At 46.3% G+C, this 25,278-nt stretch overlaps 1 protein-coding gene across 2 annotated transcripts in view; it reads right to left on the minus strand.

Annotated features, from left to right (window-relative positions):
* Positions 1–672: 672 nt before the first annotated feature.
* ALKBH3 (alkB homolog 3, alpha-ketoglutarate dependent dioxygenase) overlaps positions 673–25,278 on the minus strand; it is a 35,205-nt gene continuing 10,599 nt past the window's right edge. For both annotated transcript variants that reach the window (XM_024558797.4, XM_024558798.4), the window contains exons 8-10: positions 20,652–20,861; positions 4,276–4,374; positions 673–3,368 (exon numbers count right to left, since the gene is read on the minus strand). In XM_024558797.4, the coding sequence (XP_024414565.2) occupies positions 3,276–3,368; positions 4,276–4,374; positions 20,652–20,861 (402 nt within the window). In that variant the 3' untranslated portion in view covers positions 673–3,275. The remainder of the gene's footprint in view (positions 3,369–4,275; positions 4,375–20,651; positions 20,862–25,278) is intronic.

The following is a 25,278-nucleotide window of genomic DNA, read 5'->3' on the forward strand; positions in this document are numbered from 1 at the left end:
ACAAGTGTTTATGACCAGAAAAGGCAAAGCAGGTCTCAGATACTCTGCCTCCCAGTAAAAGCTGCCAGAATTCAAGGAAGAAACTCCCATGGGCAGGGGCCCTTAGTATGTCAGGGCTTGCTCTAAGCCCCCCTACCAGAGCATTCTGCCCATCACGGCGCCCACTTAACTCCTGGGGTGGCCGCGACACAATTCGAGAGGTGTCACTCACGGACCAGATCCAGGCAGACCTGCCATGCACTAGGGCAGGGTCACTTCAGCCACAAAGGCAGCAGGGAGAGAGCCACCAGGAAATGGCAGGTTTGTGAGCTGTGACCCGCACTCACTAGGAGCCGCCAGTGCCACCTGAGTGTGTAGCCCCGTGACAGTGCGGGTCCGGAGCTCCGTACGGGGGCACAATCCGGTGCTAGGTGACCCGAGCCACGCTCTCAGGCTGTCTGCTGACTGGTGCCGTGAAGCATTGTGAAGAAGCCCGACACTGAGTGTGGACGCCATTCGGTCCCCAAATGTACTCACAGGTAGAAAGAAGGGAGGAAGGGACCATTTACCCACCTCTGACAGTTTCTTGGATATGGTCAAGAAGCGCTCTTGAGTAACTTGCCAGGAAGGTTGGAAAAGACCTTGTCTAAGTTGCCAGAGACTAGATACTGTCCCTGCTGTACCGTGCCCACCCCCCCGCCCCGCCACTGTGAGCTTCCCAGGTAAAATGACCAAGGTGGCAGCACAGTTTCTGACTGGGAGATGCTAAATTGAATAGAAGAGATGAGGTAAGACGCCTGCCTTGATGCACAGGAAAGCCAGGGAACAAACACGGCGGCTGGGCAGTCAGCTCTGCCGGCAGGTACTGGGTGGGTGGCAGGCTCGCCAGCTTTGCAAGCGCAAGCCCTGAGGCTCAGGGTTCCAGGGAGGCTGAGTAGACTATTCCGCCTAAATTCAGTATGGCAGAGGCAAAAAAGCAGTTTAGGGTTTAGCCTGTCATTTGAATTCTGGTTCTGCCATTTTATAAGTCCTGTCAAATTTCTGAAGCACTTGGAGACTCAGTTGCCTGGTCTCTACCCTGGAAACGGTATCTGTCTTGCAGGGCTGTGGAGAAGATTGGGACTAGGTATAAAAAGGACACTGTGTGGTGGGTTATCAAAGCTCAAAAAAAGGGCAGCTAAAAACAAAGCATTTTTTCCTCGAGCTACAGCCATCGTATTTGCTTCCTCTGCTTTACGGGTCATGGCGGTGAAAACAGCTTCCCCCTCATTCCTAGCTGACATCTACCGCGGAGGAGACCCGGCAGCAGGCTGGCCTTGCAGTCCCTGAGCGTGGCCGCCCTTCTCCGGGGCCTGCGATTCCTGTCTGGCCCTGCGCCCTGCCCTATTACTCTGGCCACTGTCTACTTCCCTTTTCAGAAGGGATGTTACTTTAGTAGTGGGAAACGGCAGCGCTGGCACTTGAGAGCAAGAGACAAAACCCAAGACTGCTCTCTCAGATGCAGAGACCCGGGTGGTGGCCTCAGCTGTCTGCTGTCCAGTAGGAATTGGCTTCCCTGACAGACGTGGCCCCGAGGAGCGAAGAGATCCAATCTGCAGCTGACGCAGGGGAGGTCAGGACCCTACATTAGGAGGGCTGCTGTAAGACTTGGAACCATCTGCCAGTCCTTTCGTGTCTGGGAATGGAAGAGGAATTTCCCAGTATCGTGTATCCAACTCATAACCAAAACTGGCTGTGCCACGCTGGCCAGGTTTTGTCTGTTTTAATAGAAAAGCTAGGAAGTAGATAGAGGTTTTATTTTTCTGGTGATTTGTACCTCCCTCACAGGAAGTCTTGGTATGATGCTCATGTTTCATAAGCCATTTGGGATTTCTGAGAGAAAGGAGCTGTACACATGCAACAACATTAAAAAAAAAAAAAAAAGAAAAGAAAAAGAAAAGGTGGAGGGACTCCCCTGCGAGAAGCCCGCGGGCTTGTTGGAGAGCTTGTCAGAGAGCAGAGCCTGGCCAGGCATGGCGTTATAGCTGAGTCCTGGGGAAGAGCCTGCCTAGTCTTTGGCACTTGGCCATGATCGTGGAATCATCAATCTTGCAGCATGGAATGGAAACAAGATCAAGAGCAAGAAGATCTCTGTAAATTTCCCCCCCCCAGGCAGTGAGGGAAACTCTAACTTCTTGCCCTGTTTTCTTTCTCTCAGGTTTTCCTTAGGTTTTCCCTCAGGTTTTGGGTTGGAATTCGTCTGGCGCAACGCCCCTACGTCAAGAGGTCAAGACAACACGTGCTCCTATGATGCAATGAGGGGCAGCCACTCTGTTCTGTTTTGGGAACCTCAGTGACCTCACGGACTCAACCTTGCATCTCGGAAACTTGTATCTAGGAGAACACTGAGTCAGAAGAAAGCCTTAGTCACTAGGCTGCTGCCATCTAAAGCGAGGAGAACTATTAGGTAACTGGGTCCATCCCCTACAGAATTGCTCTGGCTTCGATCTGGCTTGGGTTGAGATGACTAATTCTCTAGGGGAAACGAATTTATGTGGAACAGCTGTCATTAGCAGGGCATTAATTTCTCATGACATCAGTCAAGTATTCCTCCCTTTGAGGGGACAGTTTTCTCCTGTATTACAAGTAGGTCCAGGCTTGGAGATGGCCAACCTAGAGAACCTAGAGAACACGGCCTTCCATCTTTATTCCCAGGCCTGCAACCTGACTGAGCGCCCTGGGAAGACTGACAGGGAAGGACAGAGTTAAACACAGTGCTTCCAGAATATGCAGCTTTCCGTTACAATAGCACATGAGCCAAAATGTTAAGGAGTCCAGGCCAACTTCAGCAAAGCTCTGTGAAACCACCTCTGTTTGGGTTTCAGCAGCTGTCTGCCTACGGAAGGCTCCAGAGTCCCTGACGCATGTTAACATCTCCACTTCACTTAAGTCACGAGGGGCAAACACACGTGGATTTATACCAGGGGCAAAGGCAATTCATTTTTCTTCAAACAAAGCAGGGGACAGCAGGAGAAAAACTGCTTATGGACGGAATCATCTGTGAGCACAGCCACAGTAATTTGCCTAAACAACATATGTGACTTCAAGATGTGATTAGGGATTACTGTTTCCACAGTAAACATATTATGAACATGAACTGCTGGCTGGCACTTAACAGGGGTCTAACCTAGGAGGTCAATTCCACCCTCGTCTTCCAAACAGCAGGGCCAGGGGATCAGCTGGACCAGCCTCTCGAAGTTTCCTCGCAGTGCACGGCTTGCTCGGTCTCAGCACGGCTTCTCTCTCAAAGACTCCCGTCACCCGTGCACCCCTCCGGGGTCCGCGTAGACAGTCCGGAAGGTCAGGTTTATTCTCGGCTCTCTAGAGTGGTACTCTTTGGGCACCCGATGCTGAATGGAAATAGAAATGACTTTGACATAAATACACACACATTTTTACTTCAAAGCCATGGGAAGCTTATTTATGAGCACATACACATATTTCTATTTTATCCTCACTTAAATGAGCAGCAGTAAGATCTTTAGAGTCATGGAGAAAGGTCTTCTCCTCTTCTTCTCTGAAACAAACCCCACACCACTCTCACCACAAGATGCCAACAGAAGACATGGGGCTCTGCTCTCACGCTCAGTGTTCTCGCATCAATTTGTACACTTTAAAACTGACCTGCCTGGCCCTGCCTGGGGTGGCTCAGTTGGTCGGAGCTTCGTCCCATAACCAAAGGTTGCAGGTTTGATTCCTGTCAGGGCACCTACCTAGGTCGCAGGTTTGATCCCCAATCCCTGGTCTGGGTACAAACGGGTGGCTACCAATCGGTGCTTCCCTCTCACACTGATGTTTCTCACCCTCCCTTCCTCTCTCTCTCAAAGCAATGAAAAAATGCCCTTGGGTGAAGATCAAAAAAAACTGACCCGCCTTTAAGATGGCCTGGTCTAAGCCTTGGAGCTATGCGGCTCAATATGCCCGTCACTGGTGCTCTGAGGCTACCGGGGTTAAACTCAGTCCCTCAGCAAACGGGCCACATTTCAAGACACCCACAGTCACGGTGTCTAGAGGCCGCTGCGCTGGGCTGCACAGACATCAGTTACCTCCGTCGCTGCAGACAGTTCCATGGGCACCGCCCCGGTCTGACTGTCGGCGGTACCAACACTCCTTGGCAATAATGTCACTTTACTGCCTCTTGCTCATTATAAAAGCAACTTGCTTTGCACCACGTTTACTACAGAAATGAATTACCGTAAGTCAGTCAGGAAGCTGCCTCCACATGAGAGCGAGTCCACATTACGTGCGTGTTCTCACCTGCCAGTCAGCTTGCGTAGCTCCTTCCATGACTAACAGGGTCCCGTGGCCCAGGGGTATCTTCACTCGCTCCACGTATGTGTAGTCCCCATTCTCCTCCTAGAAAACAGCATTCGCTGCACTGAATTGTGCGGTCAAGATGCACCAGAACGTGACTCTGGTCAAAGAAACGGACACCTGTCCTTGGCCCCACCGTGGGGGTCCCTGCCTGGCTCTGTCACTTGGCAGCTGTTTGGACTCAGGCCAGTTATTCCACCTCTCTGTACCTCAATTTATTCCTTGTAAAACGGGGACGATGACCGCACCTGCCACACGGGGCTGTTGTGAGCCTCAGCTGATAAAGGATGTGGCGATCACTCGGAGACCGGCACAAAGCACGTCGCTGGAAGTGCTAGCTGTTGTTATACCAGCATCCAAAATGCCAAAAAGCCCATTCTGGCCCATAAGAGAATGAAAACTCACTTATATAAGAAGTCTTTACATCTGCTTTACACCGCGCTCTGTCTCTCACATAGCGTGGGAAAATGGGCTTTCAAACTAGACAGGGGACGGTGATTTCTGATCGCCTTCACAACGCCTGCTAATTCGCTCACAGGTACCGAGGTGAAAACCAGTCACAACTCTTCCTACAGCCCTTTGGTGTTCTGGAGATACATTCCTGTCCCAGAGCAGTCGGCAGCAGATTTTCTCAGAGAAGTGAGCTCTGGCTAGACCAGAACAGTGTTGCAAACGAGACTGGATGTTCAAGTCTTGGAAAATGGATCACAATTCCTGAACACTCAGGACACCCATGCCTGGTACTTTACATTGGCCCTTTCTTCCAGAGAGCTCCACTTCTCGTCCTGTCCAATACTGCTACAAAGCTCCACGGCACGGCCTGCAGAGAACCCACCAGGTGTGGCGTGACTCCTCCTGCACAGCTGACGGGTGCGTCACACAACTTCCTTGCTCACAGCAACAAAGAGCATGTTGAGAGCTGAGACTGGGTCAGAGTTGAGCTTCCCGATTTCTTCATCTCTATTCTGGGCAGATCTATCCATTCCTATGCTTCACTTCCGATGCACGGGATTACATCTGGGTGAGCGCAGAATTTATTTCATTGCAATACTGTGTTTATGTTTATTATTGTAGGGGTGCTTATGAGAACGTAACTATTTACAATGACTTCCCCCAGGAAAATCAAAATCAAAACAATAATGAACTTGCATAAACAGTCTAAGGTCCAGGCCCCAATCCTTGGCAGTGACTTTGTAAGCAAACTCATAATTTTTACAGGCAGGAGATAAGGAACAACGTTTGAAATAACTTTGTTTCAGTGATTGATTTTAATTGGGTCTGCCACCTTTCTCCTCCAGTAGTAGGAATAAATCAAAAGCATTCACCTCTGACCCTTCCGCCAACCAAAGAGCAGTGGGAAGGTGACCCTATCCTTCTCAGGAAAGCTCCCTCTAAGAAAAGCGAAAGACTGTTCTTTGAAATAAGTACCCCAGACAGAGGAGGTGTATGTTCTACTGGAGAGAAGACATCAGAAGGGAGTGCACTACCCATGAGAGTAGGGGCCCGAGGCTCCGTGACTTAGGCTGTGAAGACAGTTACCAGATCAAGGTTCACACAGCTGGATGCAGAATTGCTGCTGTCTCCATAATCAAGGGGCGCCACGGGGCCTTCATCTGTCAAGCACAGACACTAGGGCAGGAAAGGGAAATGAAGTAGAGGGGGAAGACACTCAGCCACGACATGAAGATAATCCGGAGGTGAAGATCTCACAGAACAGTAAAACCAATGTTGGGGAGAAGGGGCTTCTAAGGCTAGTGGGAGAGAAAAGGTGAGCACTGCAATTCTACCTGGAAACATGAAGCAGGAACAGACCCAGCGAGTGAAAGAGAATTCCAAATACTGGAGGGAAATATCAGCACTGATGGAACATGAGGTTCGAGAGGTCTCCATTTCACTTAACGCTCCCAAGAGCTGAGTTTTTCAAACGAGAGAAAGCCTCAGGTTGGGTTACATAAATTACATTCCGTATAACCATTAGTTGGACTAAAAAGTAGAAGAGTGTGAGCCTTCACTTGGGAGGGAGCTACTCTAATCCAGTCCCCAAAGCAAACAGCAACACACAGTGGCCCCACTGCGGAGGTGATTCCATTGCTTTGAGGCTTGTTATTTGTTCCTTCCAACACGCTGGGCTTAGAAAATGCATCCCTAATTTGCAGGAGACAGAAGAGAGGGTAAGGGATCCTACCAAGGGAGCACAGAGCTCACAAATGCTTCCTTCTCCTGAGGCCACACAGGCAACAGACCACAGCGCCACCAGTGAACTTAACCAAGACCCGCAGGGACTCTTCCCACTCAGCAGATAAAATGCAGGAGGAGCTCACGGGGCTGTGCTCGAGCCAGTGAATGGATAAGCAGCAGTGGAAGCGCTGGCCAGAGTGTTTACAGGAGTGTGTTCACAGTCATTAGCACGGTTAAGTCACCAAGACACGTCTTGTAACCCTTTGGATTTACTCGGGTCTTTCTTCGAAACAAAACAAAACAAAACCCGTCGCTGTAAAACCCATGGCTTAGGATAAAATTTTCCATCCCTGATCCCAGTTTAAAGAAGCTCTAGGATCACAATCAGTCCACAGGGGAAGCTTTGTTGTTGCTGTGCTTGGTTTTCCACACATTTGAAACCACAAGTGAAAAAAGGAGAAATATGTGATTTTATGTTAGTGCCGATCATCATTCTCACTCCCTCCCAACCACAGCCAGCTCACGTGAGGGCTTAACCCTAATCCCCACGGCGTGGCAGGGCTTCCCAAAGTTCCACAACTCTCACATCCGCCTCACCAAGATAGGAGCCTATTCTGTTTCCTCTAGAAAAATGCTATTTAGGGAAAATTGTCTGGGTGTATATATTTATTTTAAAATTTTTATTTATTGAGTTTAGAGAGAGAGAAGAAGGGGAGGGGGTGAGAGAGAAGTGAGGGGAGGGGGGGAGAGAGAGAGAGAGAGAGAGAGAGAGAGAGAGAGAGAGAGAGAACATCAATTTGTTGTTCCATTTATTTATGCACTCATTGGTTGATTCTTGCGTGTTCCCTGACAAGGGACAGAACCCACAACCTTGGTGGATCAGGATGATGCTCTAACCAACTGAGGAACCCAGCCAGGGCCTCTGGGTATATTTATTATCTCATTACTGACCACCCAACAGACAGGAAATCTAAACATTCTTCTTCTCACTGGAAAGATAACTGCATACTTTATGAGATCTGTGTAGATTTTTCATGTAATTACTCCTTCCTTATCCTTAAAAAACTGTCTTAGAAATTTAAAATAATCATCAATGCCTGAAAATCATTACTGGCATAGTTTTTCTTTCTTCTATAACATTAACATAATTTTATTAAAATATGTAATGCACTTGTAATTACTCGGTCAATGCCTGCCTTTCTGCTTGCTAATGAAATGAATCATGGGAGGACTATGCTGTCTTGCCCTTTCAAAACACGCTCAGTGCCAGTTATCACACGTATCAAGAAATACGTGCCAAATGGCTGAGGGAAAGCACCAAGGAAATATAAAAATCACCTTTAACCCTATCACTCAGAGTTCATACAACACACACAGGAATAGTCTATATACATAACCGTGTACTCTACATTCTAACACTGTATCGTGAGCATTTTTCTATGTCTTAAATACACAGAATTTTAAAAACACGGCTATATAATATTCCTGTGTCTGAACATATCCTTCCTTCTTTAACTTCACGGATATTTCTGACTACCTGTCTATGCCGGCACAGTGCTGGCAGTAAGGGTCCAGCGGGGATGCCCGTGTCTGGAGACTGAATGTGCACGTGTGTGTACTATTAAAAAAAAAAAGAAAATGCTACATTGCACATAGATCTCGGACAAAACATTTCTGAGTCTCCTTCTAGGTCATATTCTTCAAAATGGAGTTACAGGACCCAACGGCACGGACTTTAAGGCATTCTGAGTTATACTACCAGACTGCCTTTTTAAGAAGGTTGTGGCCATTAATGAGTCCATCGTGAAAAATTATAGTACCCGTCTTCTGGCCACGTCACCCACACTGAACACAATCAATGGACAATGAAGAAAAAACTTAGGGAGAATCGGCAACTTATTCTTCAAACGGAGCTCTTTAACAGCCCAGGTGAACAAATTTCCACACGCCTGGTCGCTGCTTGCGCTTCTTCTGTTGTGAATTCTCTGTTCACGTTTTTGTTCTGTCCATTGTTCTACGAGGTGTTAACATTTTCCTTACTGATCTGTAACCGCAGAGAGTAAGGCGTTTTGCCTTTGTCTGCCACACTTCTCATTTCTATTGGCCTTCTGTGTTTATGACAGCAATTTTTTTTCATTTGCGATGTGCCTTCTAATTGTGTTTTTGATATTTAACACAGAGTAGCCCCCATTTTTTAGAGTCAACTCTACTGACCTTCCTTTGGTTTTCCTCTGCAGCTTTCTTAATCCTCACCTGAGGACATGCCTATTGATTTTGGAGGGAGAGGGAGAAGAAGGGAGAGAGAGAAAGGGAGGGAGGGAGAGAGAGAGGGAGAGGGAGAGAGGGGGAGGAAGGAAGAGAGTGGGAGGGAGGGAGAGAGGGAGGGAGAGGGAGAGAGGGGGAGGAAGGAAGAGAGGGAGAGGGAGAGAGGGGGAGGAAGGAAGAGAGTGGGAGGGAGGGAGAGAGAGGGAAGGAGGGAAAGAGTGGGAGGGAGGGAGAGGGAGAGGGAGAGAGGGGGAGGAAGGAAGAGAGAGGGAGAGGGAGAGAGGGGGAGGAAGGAAGAGAGGGGGAGGGAGGGAGAGAGAGGGAAGGAGGAAAAGAGTGGGAGGAAGGGAGAAAGAGAGGGAGAGGGAGAGAGGGGGAGGAAGGAAGAGAGGGGGAGGGAGAGAGAGAGAGGGAAGGAGGGAAAGAGTGGGAGGAAGGGAGAAAGAGAGGGAGAGGGAGAGAGGGGGAGGGAGGAAGAGAGGGGGAGGGAGGGAGAGAGTGGGAGGGAGGGAGAGAGAGAGGGAGAGGGAGAGAGGGGGAGGAAGGAAGAGAGTGGGAGGGAGGGAGAGGGAGAGGGAGAGAGGGGGAGGGAGGGAGAAACATCGACTGGTTGCCTCCTGTACTTGTCCTGACTGGGATCCCACCGGCAACATTTTGGTGGGCAATATTTTGGTGTACGGGACAATGCCCCAAGCAACTGGCCCACCCAGCCAGGGCTCTCCTCCACAATTGTTATGCTTAGAAAGTCTTTTCCCACCCTGAGGAAAGTTAAATGTACAACTACATTTCCTTTTAGTTAAAAAAATTTTTTTTTACATGTTTTAGATTTAATTCTTTAACCCACCTGGAGTTGCTTCTCTCAGCCCCAGCCCCCACCCCACCAACTCGGCCAGACTTCTTTTATACAACAACTTCCAGGTACTTAAACCAAGGAACTTGCTGCACTTTTTGAACAGGATCAACCATGGTGCGTGTTGCTCTGGTGCCAGGCTTGTTAGGTACTATTAATAACATTACTGCTAATCCTCATTACAATCCTGTGAGGGAGATAATATCATATTGTTCATTCTTCTTAAACCAAGGGAGCTGGAAGGAAAGCACGTTCCTAAGGCAGAAGGCCGGCAGGCGGCAGGCCGGGCTAGAACTTGAACTTACCTTTGCCTGGCTCTAAAGCCTGTATAATTCCCACTCTACTGTGCTCTCCAAAGTGATCTCTATTCCCTCTGAAATCCTATAGTGTTTCCTGTCCTCATTATAAGGCATTCTGACTGTACTGGAAGGGTCAGAAACACCAGCAAGGAGCATAAATGAGGGGTGTAGGCGAGTGTACCCCGGCGGGCAGAGGGGACCACGGAGGGTCAGAGTGCCAGGGCCTGTGTACAGGGGGAGCTGCTCTGTGCTCCAGCTCCCAGTGCCCCCAATGTAGCTCGATCTGGGTTTTCCAGGGAAGCTGATTAAGTGGAATTTTTATGTTAAATGTCCTGAGGTACACGTTTTGGGAAATAATTCCATTTCTTTAAAATTACTGGGTGGTAAACACAAAAGTCTGAAGACCAGGTTCTGCTCCAGAGCCGCCCGCCCAGCTGCGCTGCTGATGGGCCCGACACACAACACCCTCTTTCATGCCGTGTGTTGTCAACCTTTGTCCTGACACCCTGCCTGGCCTCTAAGCTCCGAAGCCAGGCCTGTCGTCCGCTAGGCTCCCCTGATGCTCCCTTGGCCGTTCCCCATGGCAGTGCCCGACAGAGAGCTCAGGACACACACACTTCTTCATCTTCAATAATCACATTCTGAATCCCAGTGACCCCGACTCAACCAGCAAAGGCCGTTGAAAGAAAAATATGCTTCTGAATGAGTGATCTCAGTCACCAAGGGGACATCTGGTTTTCCGCGTCATCTCTGATCCCAGAGATAAGTTACTTATCTAAAAAATGTTCTGTTTTTTTACTACAAAGATACTTATAAAAACAAAACACAAATGAGCAAAATAGGAGCCTGCTACTCATTTCCCAAGCTCACAGCAAGTTCTTGACATGTGGTTGCTATTATTAGTTTCTGCATTGGAGGCCCCAAGGAAGCTTCAAGGCTACCTTGGGCCCTTGAAGCCTCGAAGGACTTAAGTGAACAAGAAGGTAGAGATCATGCCTAAGGAGCAAAGACATAATTTAGCAGACTGGTGCAATCACACAGGGAACAATGAGAGACCAAAGTACACTGAGCAAAGATTATGTGGCAATTAGACAGTCTGGCTAAGGAGTTTACATTTTACCCATCGGTTCAGGAGGAGCAAATAAAGACGTCTGAGTTGGAAAACAAAGTGATGAAAGCAGAGGGCTCAATCTTGGCTCTCTGCTACTCTTTCTCTGTTCCCTTGCCCTGAATGGCAATGCTTAACATATTGTCTGTATTATTAGCTTCAGTTCATTTCAACAAACAGGTTCTGAGGTGTGTCGGGCAGGCACATGATTTAATACTACCTCAGCCTCCTCTTCTGCACAACAGGGATAAATAATAGCACAGTATGAGCTTCATAAAACTATGGGAGGGTTACATGTAAAGAACTTAGAACAGAGCTAGGCACAGAGTCAACACTATTCACCTGTTATCGTTCATTATCACTTTATTATTGTTGTTATTCTGACAATTCCCAAATGACATCTCCAGCACAGGCTTGTCACCTGATCTCCAGACTTAGACAAAGGCCTCCTTTACATCTGAAAGTCTCTGGCATCTCAAACCTAGCACGGAGAAGAGGGAACTATTGATTCTCTCTACAAATTCTCCTTAAGGCCAAAATCAAGTGCAAAAATACCCACTCCTCCTCCATCTGACAGAGTAGCACCTACATCCACCAACTGCTCAAGCCAGAAACCTGGGAGTCACTCCTGGTTCTTACCCTCACAATTACCATCTCAACTACCATTGGCAAGTTCTGTTGGTTCTGCCTGAAAAACACACATCTGATTCATTCACTTGTTCAACTCCACTCACTGCCTGCTTCCTAGTCCGAACCAGCAGTCTCCCACTGAGGACACTGGAACCGCGTTTTACTTAGTCTCCTGCTCTTGCCTCTCCCCAAACTATTCTTCACATGCAGCCAGAGTGACCTTTTACAACGGAAACCAGACCAAGTCACCACCTCATTCATTCGCACTGCACTCAGAGTAACATCCAAAGTCAGAGCTCAGGATCATTACTTCTCTGTGTTCATCTGACAATTGTCCAGCTCCTGTGACCCGCCTGAGGGCAGGGCCCACATTTGTCATGTTCGCTGCTACAGCTCCAGAGTTGGGCACAAGCACCCCACACATGGCAGATGCTCAACTGGCATCTGTCGGGGGAAGGAGAGAAGAAAGAGAGAGAAAGAATGTGAACTACTCCGAAAATACCTGGCCTCTGGGTGCCAGACAAAACTGAGGGGAAAGACTGGAATTATGGACACTGGGGTGGAAAGGGTCATGGCTAGTGTTTCAGACACGTGGTACAGACAGCCTGGGGTGAAGACGGTCACTCTGAGAGGGATGCGTTCTTCACAGTCCCAGAACTAAGAAGACTTTGGAAATGAAACACTTAAAGTAAGAGGGCGAGAGAGAACTGAAAAGAACTCCTGTTTTTAACCTGACCAGGAGAGCAGCGCTATCATGAACATAAACAGACTTTCAGCAGGAGGAATTACGGCTTTTCTCAGAGAACAATCATGCGACTTGATGGCGTCAGGTTAGAAGCTACGAGTGCTGTCACAAGGGAGCGCGTCTCATGAACACGCCGAGAGTGACGACTGGGACTTGAGATGAACGTCAAAGCTGGACATCCGAGATTCAGAACTCATCCCACCAAAGAAGGGATGGCTGGAGCCGTACGAACAAATGCGATCTTACTTACTTCCTCACCCATCCCATTCCAAATGCACTTACAACACACTCACACACACACGCGCGCGCACACACACACTGCTAAATGCTGGGGACATAATAATAAGACAGAAATGGACGTTGGCCAATTGCCGTTACAATCCATTGCCAGTTTATAATCTCCTAAAAGACAATACACTCAAAGATACAAAATCAAAGATCATCTTGGATATATTCAAGGGGCTGAAGGCAAAAGAAAAAAACTTCAAAGGTGGCAGAGAGGTGGCAATAAGAAAAGTATGAGAATAACAAAGATAATAAAGTATTTCAGAAGCCAAAAGGCGACAGAAGCAGCAGCGAGCAGAAGGCTGGATCTCAAGCAGAGTTGGCAGGTATGGGTGCCTGACATTACAAGGAAGAAGGGCGACAGAAAAAAGGCCAGTGTATTTGCTCTTAGTGTCCACGCTGTCGGTATATGAGCAGAGTGGGGACGATGCATCGAGAGGGCAGGTACTTCAAGAGTGAGCTGAGTTGTGAGGAAAGGGAAATTGCAGATCCAGAAAACTTATTCCAGAACCTGTGCTTCAAAAACAAGAAATAAAGTCAGATGTTGCTTGGAATGTCTCCATGGTCAAGAAATGGGTTTCCTCGAGATGCTAACAGATACAATAAGGAATTCCCTAGCTCTGTGGTTCAAGAATCATACACGTGCTTGAGAATTATGGTCAAGGCCTTTTTTTGCAGACTGAAATACTTCGAAATCTAAGTGTTGGCCTGTGCTACATCTACTTAACCTGACGACGGTCAACTGTCCCTTTATCTGCCCTTGCTGCCAACTCATGACTATGCCAACAATGCCTCCCTTGTCAAAGTCATTCTTCAGTCTCCCCGCCACACTGCGCTGCTGCCTTGCCTTTGGGAACCTGGCTGGCTCCTAGACTGCTTGGCGGTTCACCTAAGCTCGCAGCTATACTTGGACCGCAAAGCGGTGTCTATAGCGCAAATACAAGAGCACGCCTGGACTTCCTGTCCAGAGCAATAACGTATCTGTAAAATCTGACATAAACAAGCATATTAGTCATGGAAATTATGGAAAGACAACAGAGTTATGACCCTACAAAGTCATCTCCACAGTTGTTCTGCTGACTCAACCACACTTCAGATGATATCATCAACATCGATCTGAAATCCATTACTTTAAAAACAGAAGCAGCTGTTTCTGAAATGAGATCTGCTGCAGCACAAGGCTGGCTGAAAAGGCAGAGATTTGAAATCACTGAGGTTATCTGTTCAAAGGGTTTTAAACTCACTTGCCAAAATAAATCTTTGGGTTTTCATTAAACTCGTTCCTGATTTGGGGCACTGATCTGGCACGGGCAGTTCTGGCAGGTGAGAGAGAACACGAGGCACACGGGCCTGGCACGTGCAGTCAGCCATCCTCCATGGCACACCCAGTGCCTCCCTCACGCACAGAGGAGGGCTGGGGAGGCCGGCGCATGGCTTTCTGCAGCAGCAGCTCCCTCCGCAGGCATCTGAAACCCGGCGCTGCAGACAAGGCTAGAACGAGGACTCCCGTCGTTCCTCCTGGACTGGCCACGTTAAAGGCAAATGCAGTTTAGTGGGACACGCCTGCTGACACTGTTTGCTGGGGGCAGGACAAGAACGAGAAATTCCTAGATTTAAGCAAAAACAAACTTGGCTTCACACTCACTGTCAGAGTCACCTCAGCTCCACTAAACGTGCATTTGAAATTGGAAGAGTTTGCGTGATGAAGGTTCCGTTCTTGGTAATACAGCATTTCCAAGAAACACAACTTAGAGGAACTGTTATCTCAAAAGAGTTTTGACCTAAGACAGTAGCACTGAAAACAAATGCGCTCCCTTCTCTAAGAGTTTATGAGAACATATTCCACCATTCAGACCTCTGGCTGATCCCGGTCACCGGCACACGGGCAAACTTCTCCAGTCACCTGTTAATAGCAGAACACTCAGCCCCACCCCGTTCCTGGACAGAGCCTGATCAAACGTGATCCCTCCCCACTCTCCCCTTCCTGTACTTCTACCGTGTCTTTTGAAACTCTTACTCAGTGACAAACAAATACACCTAAATCCTCTCAGCCTCATGTGCTCTGAAAGTTCCCTCTACACGTCCTCGTCCTGATGGAAACATAGCTATCCCCAGAAGATTCCAAATTCCCTGAGACTTTTTCAAGTGATAAACTCCGTACCTCTTTCAGATCATTATTCCCACGCCTTTCTTAAAAACTCTGCTCCTCTAAGCTCCACCTACTGCTCTCCTTCTCTGCCTTGCTCCCAGGTATAGACAAGGTGTAACAGCCTCCTGACTATCTACTGGCTTCTACTCCTGCTCCTTTCTAGTCCGGACTCCACACAGTAGCAAGGAACCTGGTAAAATGATCAAGGAGAGCATGTCACTCTTCTGCTTAACACACATCAATGGCTTTTTGATGTGCTTACAACCCACTCCTTCCTGAGGTTCGTGAGTGTCTGCACGCCCTGGCTCTGACCCACGCTCCCCACCCCATCACCTGGTACTCTCCTCACTTGCTCGCTTTGCTCCAGCATGGGGCATCCTTCTTCTCCAAACTCACCAAGCTCCTTCCTACATCAGCTAAGCAGTCATCCTCCGTGAAAATGTTGACTCGTGAAAGATACGAGAATCACCAGAAGGCTTAGGGTTAGTTCTCATGAATACAGCAAAGGGGCAGGAAAAAACCCTACCACTGAGACAAGGTCTAAAACACTCAAGCTTGTAAGCAGACCCCCTTCCCAGTCTCGACAAGCACGACAAAGCACTTGGGGAAAGGCTGCTCTCCGAAGACTGAAAGTACTGTTGCGGACAGCACAAAACCGGAGGGCTCTTTGCAGAAGTCCATTTCACCCAGCGGCGGTCAGAGATGGGTTCCAGCCTGCGGAAGGCCCCAGGAAGCAAATGATGATTCCGACCCCCAACGGATGTCAAGTCTGAAGAGAATTCAAGTCCCACCAGGACTATCTGCTTGAACACGCACACATTCACTTACCCACTCCCTCACGCACACTCTCCAAACCATTTATAAATGGCCCTAGAGAAAGGAACTCAAAAACTTAACCACCACTCCCGATCCATAGGCCACTTTTCTCTCGCCAAGTCTCCCTCCTCCCCCAGTGAATGCCGTCGCACAGGCCGAGGGAATCCTGGAGTTGAGCTTCACTGCCGTTCATTTCCTTTTTCAATTTCCACATCTAAAAGTCACCATGGCATCTACCATTTATAACAGCTTAGAAAGTCACTGGTCACTGCAACAACTTTCCTAGTGCCTTTCCTGGGAAAACTTTCCTGTTACTCTCAAGCAGCTACCAATTACCATCCCCGTTTACAAAGGCGAGTGAGTATAAACGAGGCAGGGAAGTGCTTTTTACCAGTGTCTGGGACAGAGACAGGAAACCAAACTTGATTTTCTCCATCTCATTAGGGTATGTCTTAAAGAGACGATGGTTATCAACTGTTTCTTCCAGGTGTTTCTTGTAATTTCCCTGGCAGACGCTGCAGCCGGGACGGGCCTGTGTGCACGGATGACAGGGACAGCAGCAGGGGTGGCGACGCTGGCTGAGGTGGAGGTTGTCACTACTCCATGAAATGCTGCACACGGTTTACCCCGTTTTCAAACTTCAGCTAGCCAGTATTATGTTATTTTGGATTCCAACATTCTCATTTCTTCTAAAGCTCTGGAAAAATGTCCGTATTTATGATCGAACTGACCTTTTTATACTCCACTCTTTCCAATAGTGTGTATAAAAGCAATTAGCAAGGGAAGCACTAGGAACTCCAATTCTCCGGGCGCTCTGGAGCCTCTACCAGTACAAGTGGTTTACAACGGTCTCTCCTGGCCACGGGAACAGGGTCACATCCTTCAGAAGGTGCTAGAGGGAGGGGTGGTTAGAGAAATGCCCAACTTACCTCAACCACCCTGAGGTAGACACAAGCCCCTGCCTTTTCAGGATCCAGCTGGTAAGCACAGACCTTATGCATGAGCAACATGCAAGAAAAACAAGGCCTCTGGCATCTAAATCACCAGTGTATCACAAACTTCCTGCTATTATCTAATACCCCCCAACTCAGCCATCACGGTTTCCAGGGTAACCGACAGAGAAATAGCAGCCTGCCAAATGGCTTTTGTAGTTCCCCTTCCAGCTTGTTTTTCAGGATGGAATTAAAGCTCGCTGGAAAAAGAACCAGACTAATCTTTACAACAGGGACACAATGTAGCCTGGAAAGTACAACCGCATTTGGGACAAGGAGTATAGAAAAGCTTGAACAAACTCAGCTTGGTAGAATAAAAAAAGACTCTTGATTTCCAAAACATGTCAACTGAGGTAGGTATATTTGGTAAGCTTTACTTCTGTCTTAAGACAGTATACCCTGACATTAGCCAGGAGGTAGATATGGTGCTATTCACTGGGTCTTTAACCGAATTAACAAAAGAGGGGGTGGCCTGCGTGCAAGAGCAAGATCAGGCCGGTTTACTATGCCCCCCCTCCCCGCCCCGCGCACTTTATCATCATTAAAGGAAACAGTAACTTACTCTGAAATCAAAATGAATGAGCAGGAGTTGACAGACTTGGACTACAGGACAATGAGGAAGGGCTGGCATCTCGGAGGAGTGACATGTTTAATCCTAGGGATGATGCATGCATGGAGCTGGCTGAGCCAACTGCATGAATCAGCGGGGCACTGATGCTCGGGGAACAAAGATCTCCTCACCATCTCAGCACAGGGAGAGACCGTCAGGAATGCGATGTGTGGAACTGGGGCGGCTTTCAGCTCGGCAGCTACAGAGATCCGCTGAAGGTGCCAGACCAAAACACACAGCTGCTGCAGGGGTGGAGGAGTCTGAATGTAAAAGAAAGACTGTTTCTCTTTGAAAGTGTCCCCAAACAGGTGCTTTTCTGTCTCAATAGTACATATTTGAATGAAGCACAGGAAATCTCATGACTCTTCTGTCAGTTTCAGATGAGAAACTGACTCAAGTCAAACAGATATTAGCTCCTCTTCTGGCAGGTTAAAAGGAACTGGATTTTGAAAGAGACTCCCTGTGACAACCCCTAGCACACTCTGAATGACTCGACGAGAGACAGAAAGATTGCAGTCTATAGTGGCACACTGAGAGAGGTGCCTAGGAGTCACAGGAAGTCAGACTCCTCCGAGGCCACACAGAAGACCAGCCGAACTTACACTTGTTGATTGCTGTTTTACCTTGGGCTGTGTGGGTTGTGAGTCATGTTCTCAAAGCTATCGCCGGAGTTCAGAAACGGGAGCTGACAAAGACTTGCAGTAACCACTTCCTTTCAATCCTTGAGAAAGGGGTCATTATAATAAGGTGGAGAGGATGTACCGCAGACACATTTCCAAGGCTGTCGACTCAAGGAAAGGCTTCTGTATTTCTTGTTCAGCTAGATTTGCAGAGCCCCAGATTTTCATCTGTTAAAGAAACTGGAAGGAGTCTTTCCAAAGGTTTAAACTTGGGTCCACTTTACCCAAGAATGGGGCTTACTGGTTCTGGGGAAAAAATCATTTTTAAACTGTGTTCACTTATGCATGATTATAATTCAAATATACTAGCATTCAATTTTCCCATCTTAAACAAAAGCCAGAATTGAAGGAATACACAATTGCAACAAATTCAATCACAGCTAAGACGATAGGAAGCCAAAACTTACTAGAACCAATAACCTGAGGTACTGACACATTTATATTTCTTCCCCAGTCCGTTTCCTCAGCCAGCATTGTTTCAAGACGTCAGACAAATTTTCTTCCTCATTAGATCTGTATTTATCAAATCAGCTACTGTAGTTACAGTGAAGATTCCCTTGCTGCTGGCAGACAATTAAGGGCCTTTACCACATTCTGTGTTTCACGGCCTGTGCTTTCACTGAAGTGCATCAAAATAGACTCCCAGAAGCCTTGAGAAGACACAGCTGCAGTGTGAGCAGTCCCCCTCTTAAACAGAGACTCTGTTCCAAGTGGCTGCCCTGAGAAACAACGCTACGTGACAGCTACACTCTCCATCCACACATCAACCCACAACATGACTGAGTATATTCCCAAGAGACAGCTCTTGATCCCCATGAATGTTTTATAGGTAAGTGAAGACCTTCAGCTTCCTGCAGGTGAAAGGAACGTAAGTGTTCTGGGCACCAGAACACTGTTCGTGCTTAATACTCATGAGAAACTGCCTATACAGTAAAATTAATTATACAGAAAGTATGCTTTGAAAATTCTTAAATTTCAATCTATAAATAGGCCAAAAAAAGTTTTTAAAAAGGGGATGGTGGTAAATGTACATGGGTAAAGAAATGGTAAATGAACACTTAAATACTTGGCAAAAAAGAAAGTATCTGTGAAGAACTAGAGATGACGGTTACAGTACAGGTCACACTGGACACACTATAGCTTTTCTGCCAATGAGAAGGATGGAAGGATGCTTCCGGGAGGAAGGCACAGCACGCGCATGTGCCACATCACGAGCTCCAGGGGAAGGATGACTTCATCTTATCCACTGTTGCAGCCCCAGCTCCCAGGACCACACCTACAACACAGCTGCTGTCCGACACGCCTGGCTTGGGAAGAGGGTCTGGATCTAAGAAGGAGATGTGGTGCATCTCTGCTGTTGATATTACCGGAGTCTTACTAAGGGCAGGATGAATTCTTCCCATGTGTGAACCGGGAATATAACTGAGAGGAAGCCTACGTCTAAAAGCATAACCAGACCTAGAAGGAATATGGCAAAGGTTGGGCAGTCGGCTTCTCGCGTGGTGTTCCCTGGTACATGGGGAGGCCGTCTGCCACGGACACTCGGAGGCTACTCAAAGTGCGCAGGGGGCAGGTTCACGCTATAGTTTGCTGACAATGGACAATCCCCTGCTCACACAGATTGATGTTTCTGTGTAAACGAAGCAAAGAAAACCTGTATCACCGGAAATTATACCAACAAAAGGTACTTAATGGCATAAATGCAATATAACATATTATGCTTCAAAATACTATGCTTGGAAACCCAAACGCATGTCAGAAAAGCAGCTCAGTCCACTACCTGCAGTCTCAGAGAAGTGTATCTGACGAAGGACAGACATGAGCACGGCCTAACAACAATTATGAGGTCTGGATCAAGTCACGTGCAAGACACAGCCTTGCAGGCCTTCCACACTGACTGGGTCTGGTACAATGTTGTAAAATGAATGATTGGGAACCTTGGTTAGAAAAAGACACAAACTCTGGAAACAAGGTAATTTGCTGGAGATTTGCTCTTTTCTTAGAGTTCCTAATATCTTTCTATCCATCTTAGTTGTAAGGTTCTATACTTTTTGATTTAAAAAATTAACAGCCTTGGATCACTTAAATGTCATGTCACAAAAGAGCTGGGATGGAAAGTGAAGTTATTACACAGTCACTTTAGTCACTGCTTCTCCACCGGAACTTGGACAGACCACCACCTTTGAGTATCTGGCTTGAAGTTCGTCTGACAGAACTACAGAGTCACCAGTATTTCAGGGGAAGGCTAAGAAGGCAGCCAGGATGCACGTGACGCTCCCTCGCAGCAACGTGGCAACAGAACACGGAACTTCAAATCAGGCCCCTCCAGGAGCATCTTCCTTGAGCCTCCTTCCTTTCCCTTCCTGCCCCGCCAGCTTGGGCCATTCCTTCGTAAGTCCTCCTTTTGAGCACTTGTCATAATTATAATTATTTGGGTAATTAGTAAGATCTGTCTATCCCCACCTCCATGCGGACAGGGACTGCGTCTGTCCTTTCCACCAATGACAATGAGCCCCCAGCACCTGACACATGGCCAGCAACCTCTGTTAGATAAGTAAGTGAATGAATGGGCACTTTGGGGTAAGCAATCAGTTCAAAACGTTTCACCAACAAATCACACACTCCTATCCTCTAAATCTGAAAATAGGAGCTCTACTTTTTTCACAGAGTAACAGGAAGGAGGAAGAACATTTAAAAAAAAAGGATACTCACTGGCGGGGGCTTCTTTCTCATCTCGAAAGTGCGTGTGGCACCAAAACTGAGCGAAGCAATGACGGGGCACCTGCCTAGCGAGGGCTCATCGTCGCTATGCCAGTCCACACTGTCCTTCTCGTTCCGGTAAAGGTTGCAGAGCAAGGAGTTGAAGGTGTGGCCAGTGTTCTCTTCAATTTGGCTCTTCAGTGTGCGCAGCACAGGATGCCACTGCAATCCACGGGCCACGACAAGGGGCAGAGGCACGGGCGGCGTCCACATGGAAAAACAGAAGGAAAGTGCAAAATCAGTCGCATTGTAAACAGGGGCAAGGAATACGCAAACCACTGGGAACGCAATAAACAGCAGGCGAGAAGAGCAGCTTACCCACCCAATACTTCTATTTTGAAGCAAGCTGACCTCTGCAGTTTTATTTAAGTGCTAAATTTACTGTAATGACGCCATGAGGCCCATGCCTATCGACCCATCTCATCCCTTCCAAGTTAAATATACGACCCTCGAAAAGGAGCAACTGCCGATATACCCAGGGCAGCACCTCGCTGAGTGAGTAAGGTGGCACGTGGAGCAGGGAGGTGGTTTGCCGCCACCGCGGAGCGGCTGCCCGCAGCTCACAAATACAGACCACAGTCTGAGGGGTGAGACAACTCGCCTGCTGGGTGGCCTTCTGTTCATTCTCTTCCTATTTCGTTGTGAACGGCAGAATTGCTTTTTTAACAAAGATATTTAGTATTTCCAGAGTGGCTAGCTTCCTAGAAACAGAACCTGGCAGGGGAACAATAGTCCGTTCTACAGAATGGAATCATGGCGTGGCCTTGATAAATCTGTGTGAAGCACAGAAGATTTAAACAGATCCGCGGCCTGCCTCCTGCGCACCAGGTTCATCTATGGAGTTTATACTTCAGAAATCACTGTCGACACTATGATCCCTGACCCTGGGTTGTACTTTGGAGCTACACGCAGCATAGCTCGTATTGACTCTTGTTAGAATTCTATGTCTTTCCCCCAAGAAAGCTCAAGTGCTTTACAGAGCTTCCTTTAGGGCAGTGGTTCTCAACCTTTACACTATCGAAACCTGCGAGGCCCCCACATAACTTCTGTTTATATGTGTTACAGCTATGATATTTACCATATTAAAATTAAAGCTGAAAAGAGGTAAGCTATTGGTTAATTCATTTCAAATATAACAAACCCATTACATGTTAGTGAAATATTATTTTGTAAAAAATAACTATATTTTCTAATACAAAAAATTGGTGAGAATACCATGGCTTTACAAATCTCTTTAATATCTGGCTTAATTAAGTACAGGTGACTGTGACATCTGCTTTCGCATTCAATCCGTTACGGTATTTGTTTTGTGGAAGTGTAAGAAGAAAAGTGCCTTCACACAGATGTATAATTAGAAAAGAGAGGAGGCTCTTTTATAGCCTTTTCAAATAATTACAGATATTCTTTGATATTACACCAAAACTCAGTAAGTACTGATTTCTTTTTTTAGATTTTATTTATTTATTTTTAGAGGGAAGGGAATAGAGGGAGAAAGAGAGGGAGAGAAACACCAATGTGTGAGAGAAACATCCATTGGTTGCCTCTTGCGTGCCCCCAACTGGTAACCTGGCCCGCAACCCAGGCATGTGCCCTGACTGGGAACAGAACTGGCGACCTTTTGGTTCACAGGCCTGCACTCAATCCACTGAGCCACACCAGCCAGGGCAATAACACGTACTGACTTCTTAAAGGTCAGTTGCAATGTGGAATCTGAAACTGTATGAACAAACTGTTCGTATCCACTGGTTCGTATCCATTATGTTTAAATCCACTGGTCCATCTTGTACTTTGAATAGCTCTTTAATCCTGCACAATTATGTAACATCAAGCACTGGCCACCTGGAAAACATCAGTTCCCTGTGTATGCAGATATTCTAACTGTTGACACATCTCATATACAGTATCAAAGAAATCACATCCACTAATGTTACCATGGACCTCACCCGAAAAGGCAAAGTAATGGGAAGAGGCCTGGCTCAAGGTGGAAGTTATGAGTTTTCCCAAAATTCTAATTTTTGCTTGAAAACTCAGCCTTTATCATTAGTTGTAAATCCTGTTCATTGTTTCTCTTGAAGTGGCATTCACTTCATTCATTTATAAGAATATGTTTGCCAAATGCTCAAGTATGAATACGTCTGCCGGTTGTTCTTCCAAAAAACCGGAAAGTCCATGAAAAAGGAGCCAGTCCAGCCTACAGCATACCCAATCTCGCAAGCGTTTTTCCGACACCCTTCACACTTGGCCTGTACCAGGAATGCTTCACACGTACTTCCCACTTCCTCAGACTGTTAAGAAGACACATACTAAAAGGTTGAGATTTAATAAAGCTAATGTTTACTGCTTCATCCAGGGATGTTCTTAAAGGAAGCCAGCATTTTTTAAAAAAACTGAAGTGCCCAAATGTGAAGAATACAATGGTTTCTAGTATAGTTTGAGGACAATGCCTGATTCTAACTAAGTTTTATCCACCATGACTTTTTTATCCACCGTCAGTGCAAATTCAACATAGAAAAAATGTCATCCCGTCTTACTATAAAGAGTTTGACCTTGTGGCCTTCCAAAAAGAACCACGTGGCCCACTTCAGGGGTCCACGGATTGTGCTTTAAGAACTGATACATTAGAGAACCGCTTCCGAGTCCACGTCCCAGGGCTGGCAGGAAAGGAATGAATGCTGCGTGGAGGAACGCACAACATTATCCGTGAGTCCATCCCATGGCTGCTGTCAGGCAACACTGCCCGGGAGCACGTGCAGGAGTCCCTCAGCTTTGCTGTGGGAGGGAACCCATAGTGAAAGCTGGGACCCCTCGTCATGGATATTAGCATTACATTCTAACCAGAGGACTTAAAATAATAAACACCAATAAGAACAAACAAAAACTTAGGTTAATAAAACAGAAATACTATTAAACTAACCTATATTCAAGAGAATAAATTTCGAAGTGAAATTCCGTAATAATGTTAGCGAGCTGTATTTCCTATTTGTTTTATGGTTTCAAGCTTAACTTCGTGGGGATAAAGATCAGATGCGAGAATTACACTCGGCAAGAAAAACCAGAATGTGAAGGAGGAAGACAGCTTTTCTGCAGTGTGACGGAGACACTAATTAGCACCTCCCTGACTTCAGCTTCAGGACTGAGCACTGTGATAGCATCAAGTTTGCATTATGTTTCGAAGTGGCTATATATTTTTTCTCGGTTATTTTTGGTGGTGAAGTAAGGAGAAAAGGGGAAAAAGGAGGATAATGAACTAGAGGATTAATTTAGACTCTCCAACCAATACTCTATATACGGATCCCTCAGAACTGAGTGTCTAAATTAAAATTCAGCACTACCTCACTGTTCAGTGAAGACATTCTATCCTTAAAAGACATTTGAGGAAGAAAGTCTGAGAAAACATGAATCACAGAAGTAAAAGCACCCATTCAGTGGATTTCAAACAGTGTTTTGTAGAGTCCTAGGTAGCCCAGAGGAGCCTCTGGGATTACCATGGGAGAAAAGAGAGGTCAAGTCAGTGGGCCTCCCTACCAGCCACGGCACTCTTCATACACTGGCTTCATATAAGGTTTAATTTGAGCAAAGACTAAAGGAAGTTTAATAACCTATGAATGAATCCGCTCCTGTGCTATGGGATATTGAGCTTGAGATAATAATTTTAAAATTAAACAAGCATCCTTAACACACACATATATACACATGAATTCCCCTTAAAAAAATCTGAGACAGGGGCATGTCTTTTGATTTGGTTCAAGGTAGTATATAAAGAAACTAAATCTATTAGCAATAAAGACAAAATTATGAGCTAGCCAAATTCAAATTAAAGAATTCTAATTTAACAACCTTAATATCCAACAAAAGAGGCTTTCTCGAATAAATTACAGTATACATTGATTATGGAATACCATGTAGCTATTAAGTATGATGCAGTAAAGGAATATTTAATGGTACTAAAACATGTTAGTGATATAGTTAAATGAAGCGTAGTATACATTGAGGTAAAGACAGAATATTCGATAAATGGTGTTGGGAAATTTGGACAGATCCATTCAAAAAATTAAACTAGACCACCTTCTTACACCATATACAAGAACAAACTCAAAATGGATTAAAGACTTAACTGTGAAACTCGAAACCATAAAACTCCTGGAAGAAAACAGAGGCAGTAAAATCTCGACATTTCTCTTACCAGTATTTTTCCTGACATATCTCCAAGGGCAAGGGAAACAAAAGAAAAAGTAAACAAATGGGACTACATCAAACTAAAAAGCTTTTGCACAACAAAAGAAACCACTAACAAAATGAAGACAACCTATTGAATGGAGGAAGATATTAACCAATGATGCATCTGATGAGGAGTTAATGCCCCAAATTTAAAAAGAACTCATATAACTCAACACTTTATATATATATGAAGACTGGAACCAAAACATCAGGTGAAAGACTTATCCAACATTTTGGTGTTCTTCATGCTTAATCTGTGGTTTCTAAATTTTCAATAATAAACACATTTTACTAACATTATAATAAAAGGGTTTTCATTAAAAGGAATTGCCTTTAACAGTTGTCAAAATGACCTTGGCTG

This window comes from Desmodus rotundus, chromosome 5, assembly GCF_022682495.2.
Source record: "Desmodus rotundus isolate HL8 chromosome 5, HLdesRot8A.1, whole genome shotgun sequence".
NCBI lineage: Eukaryota > Metazoa > Chordata > Mammalia > Chiroptera > Phyllostomidae > Desmodus > Desmodus rotundus.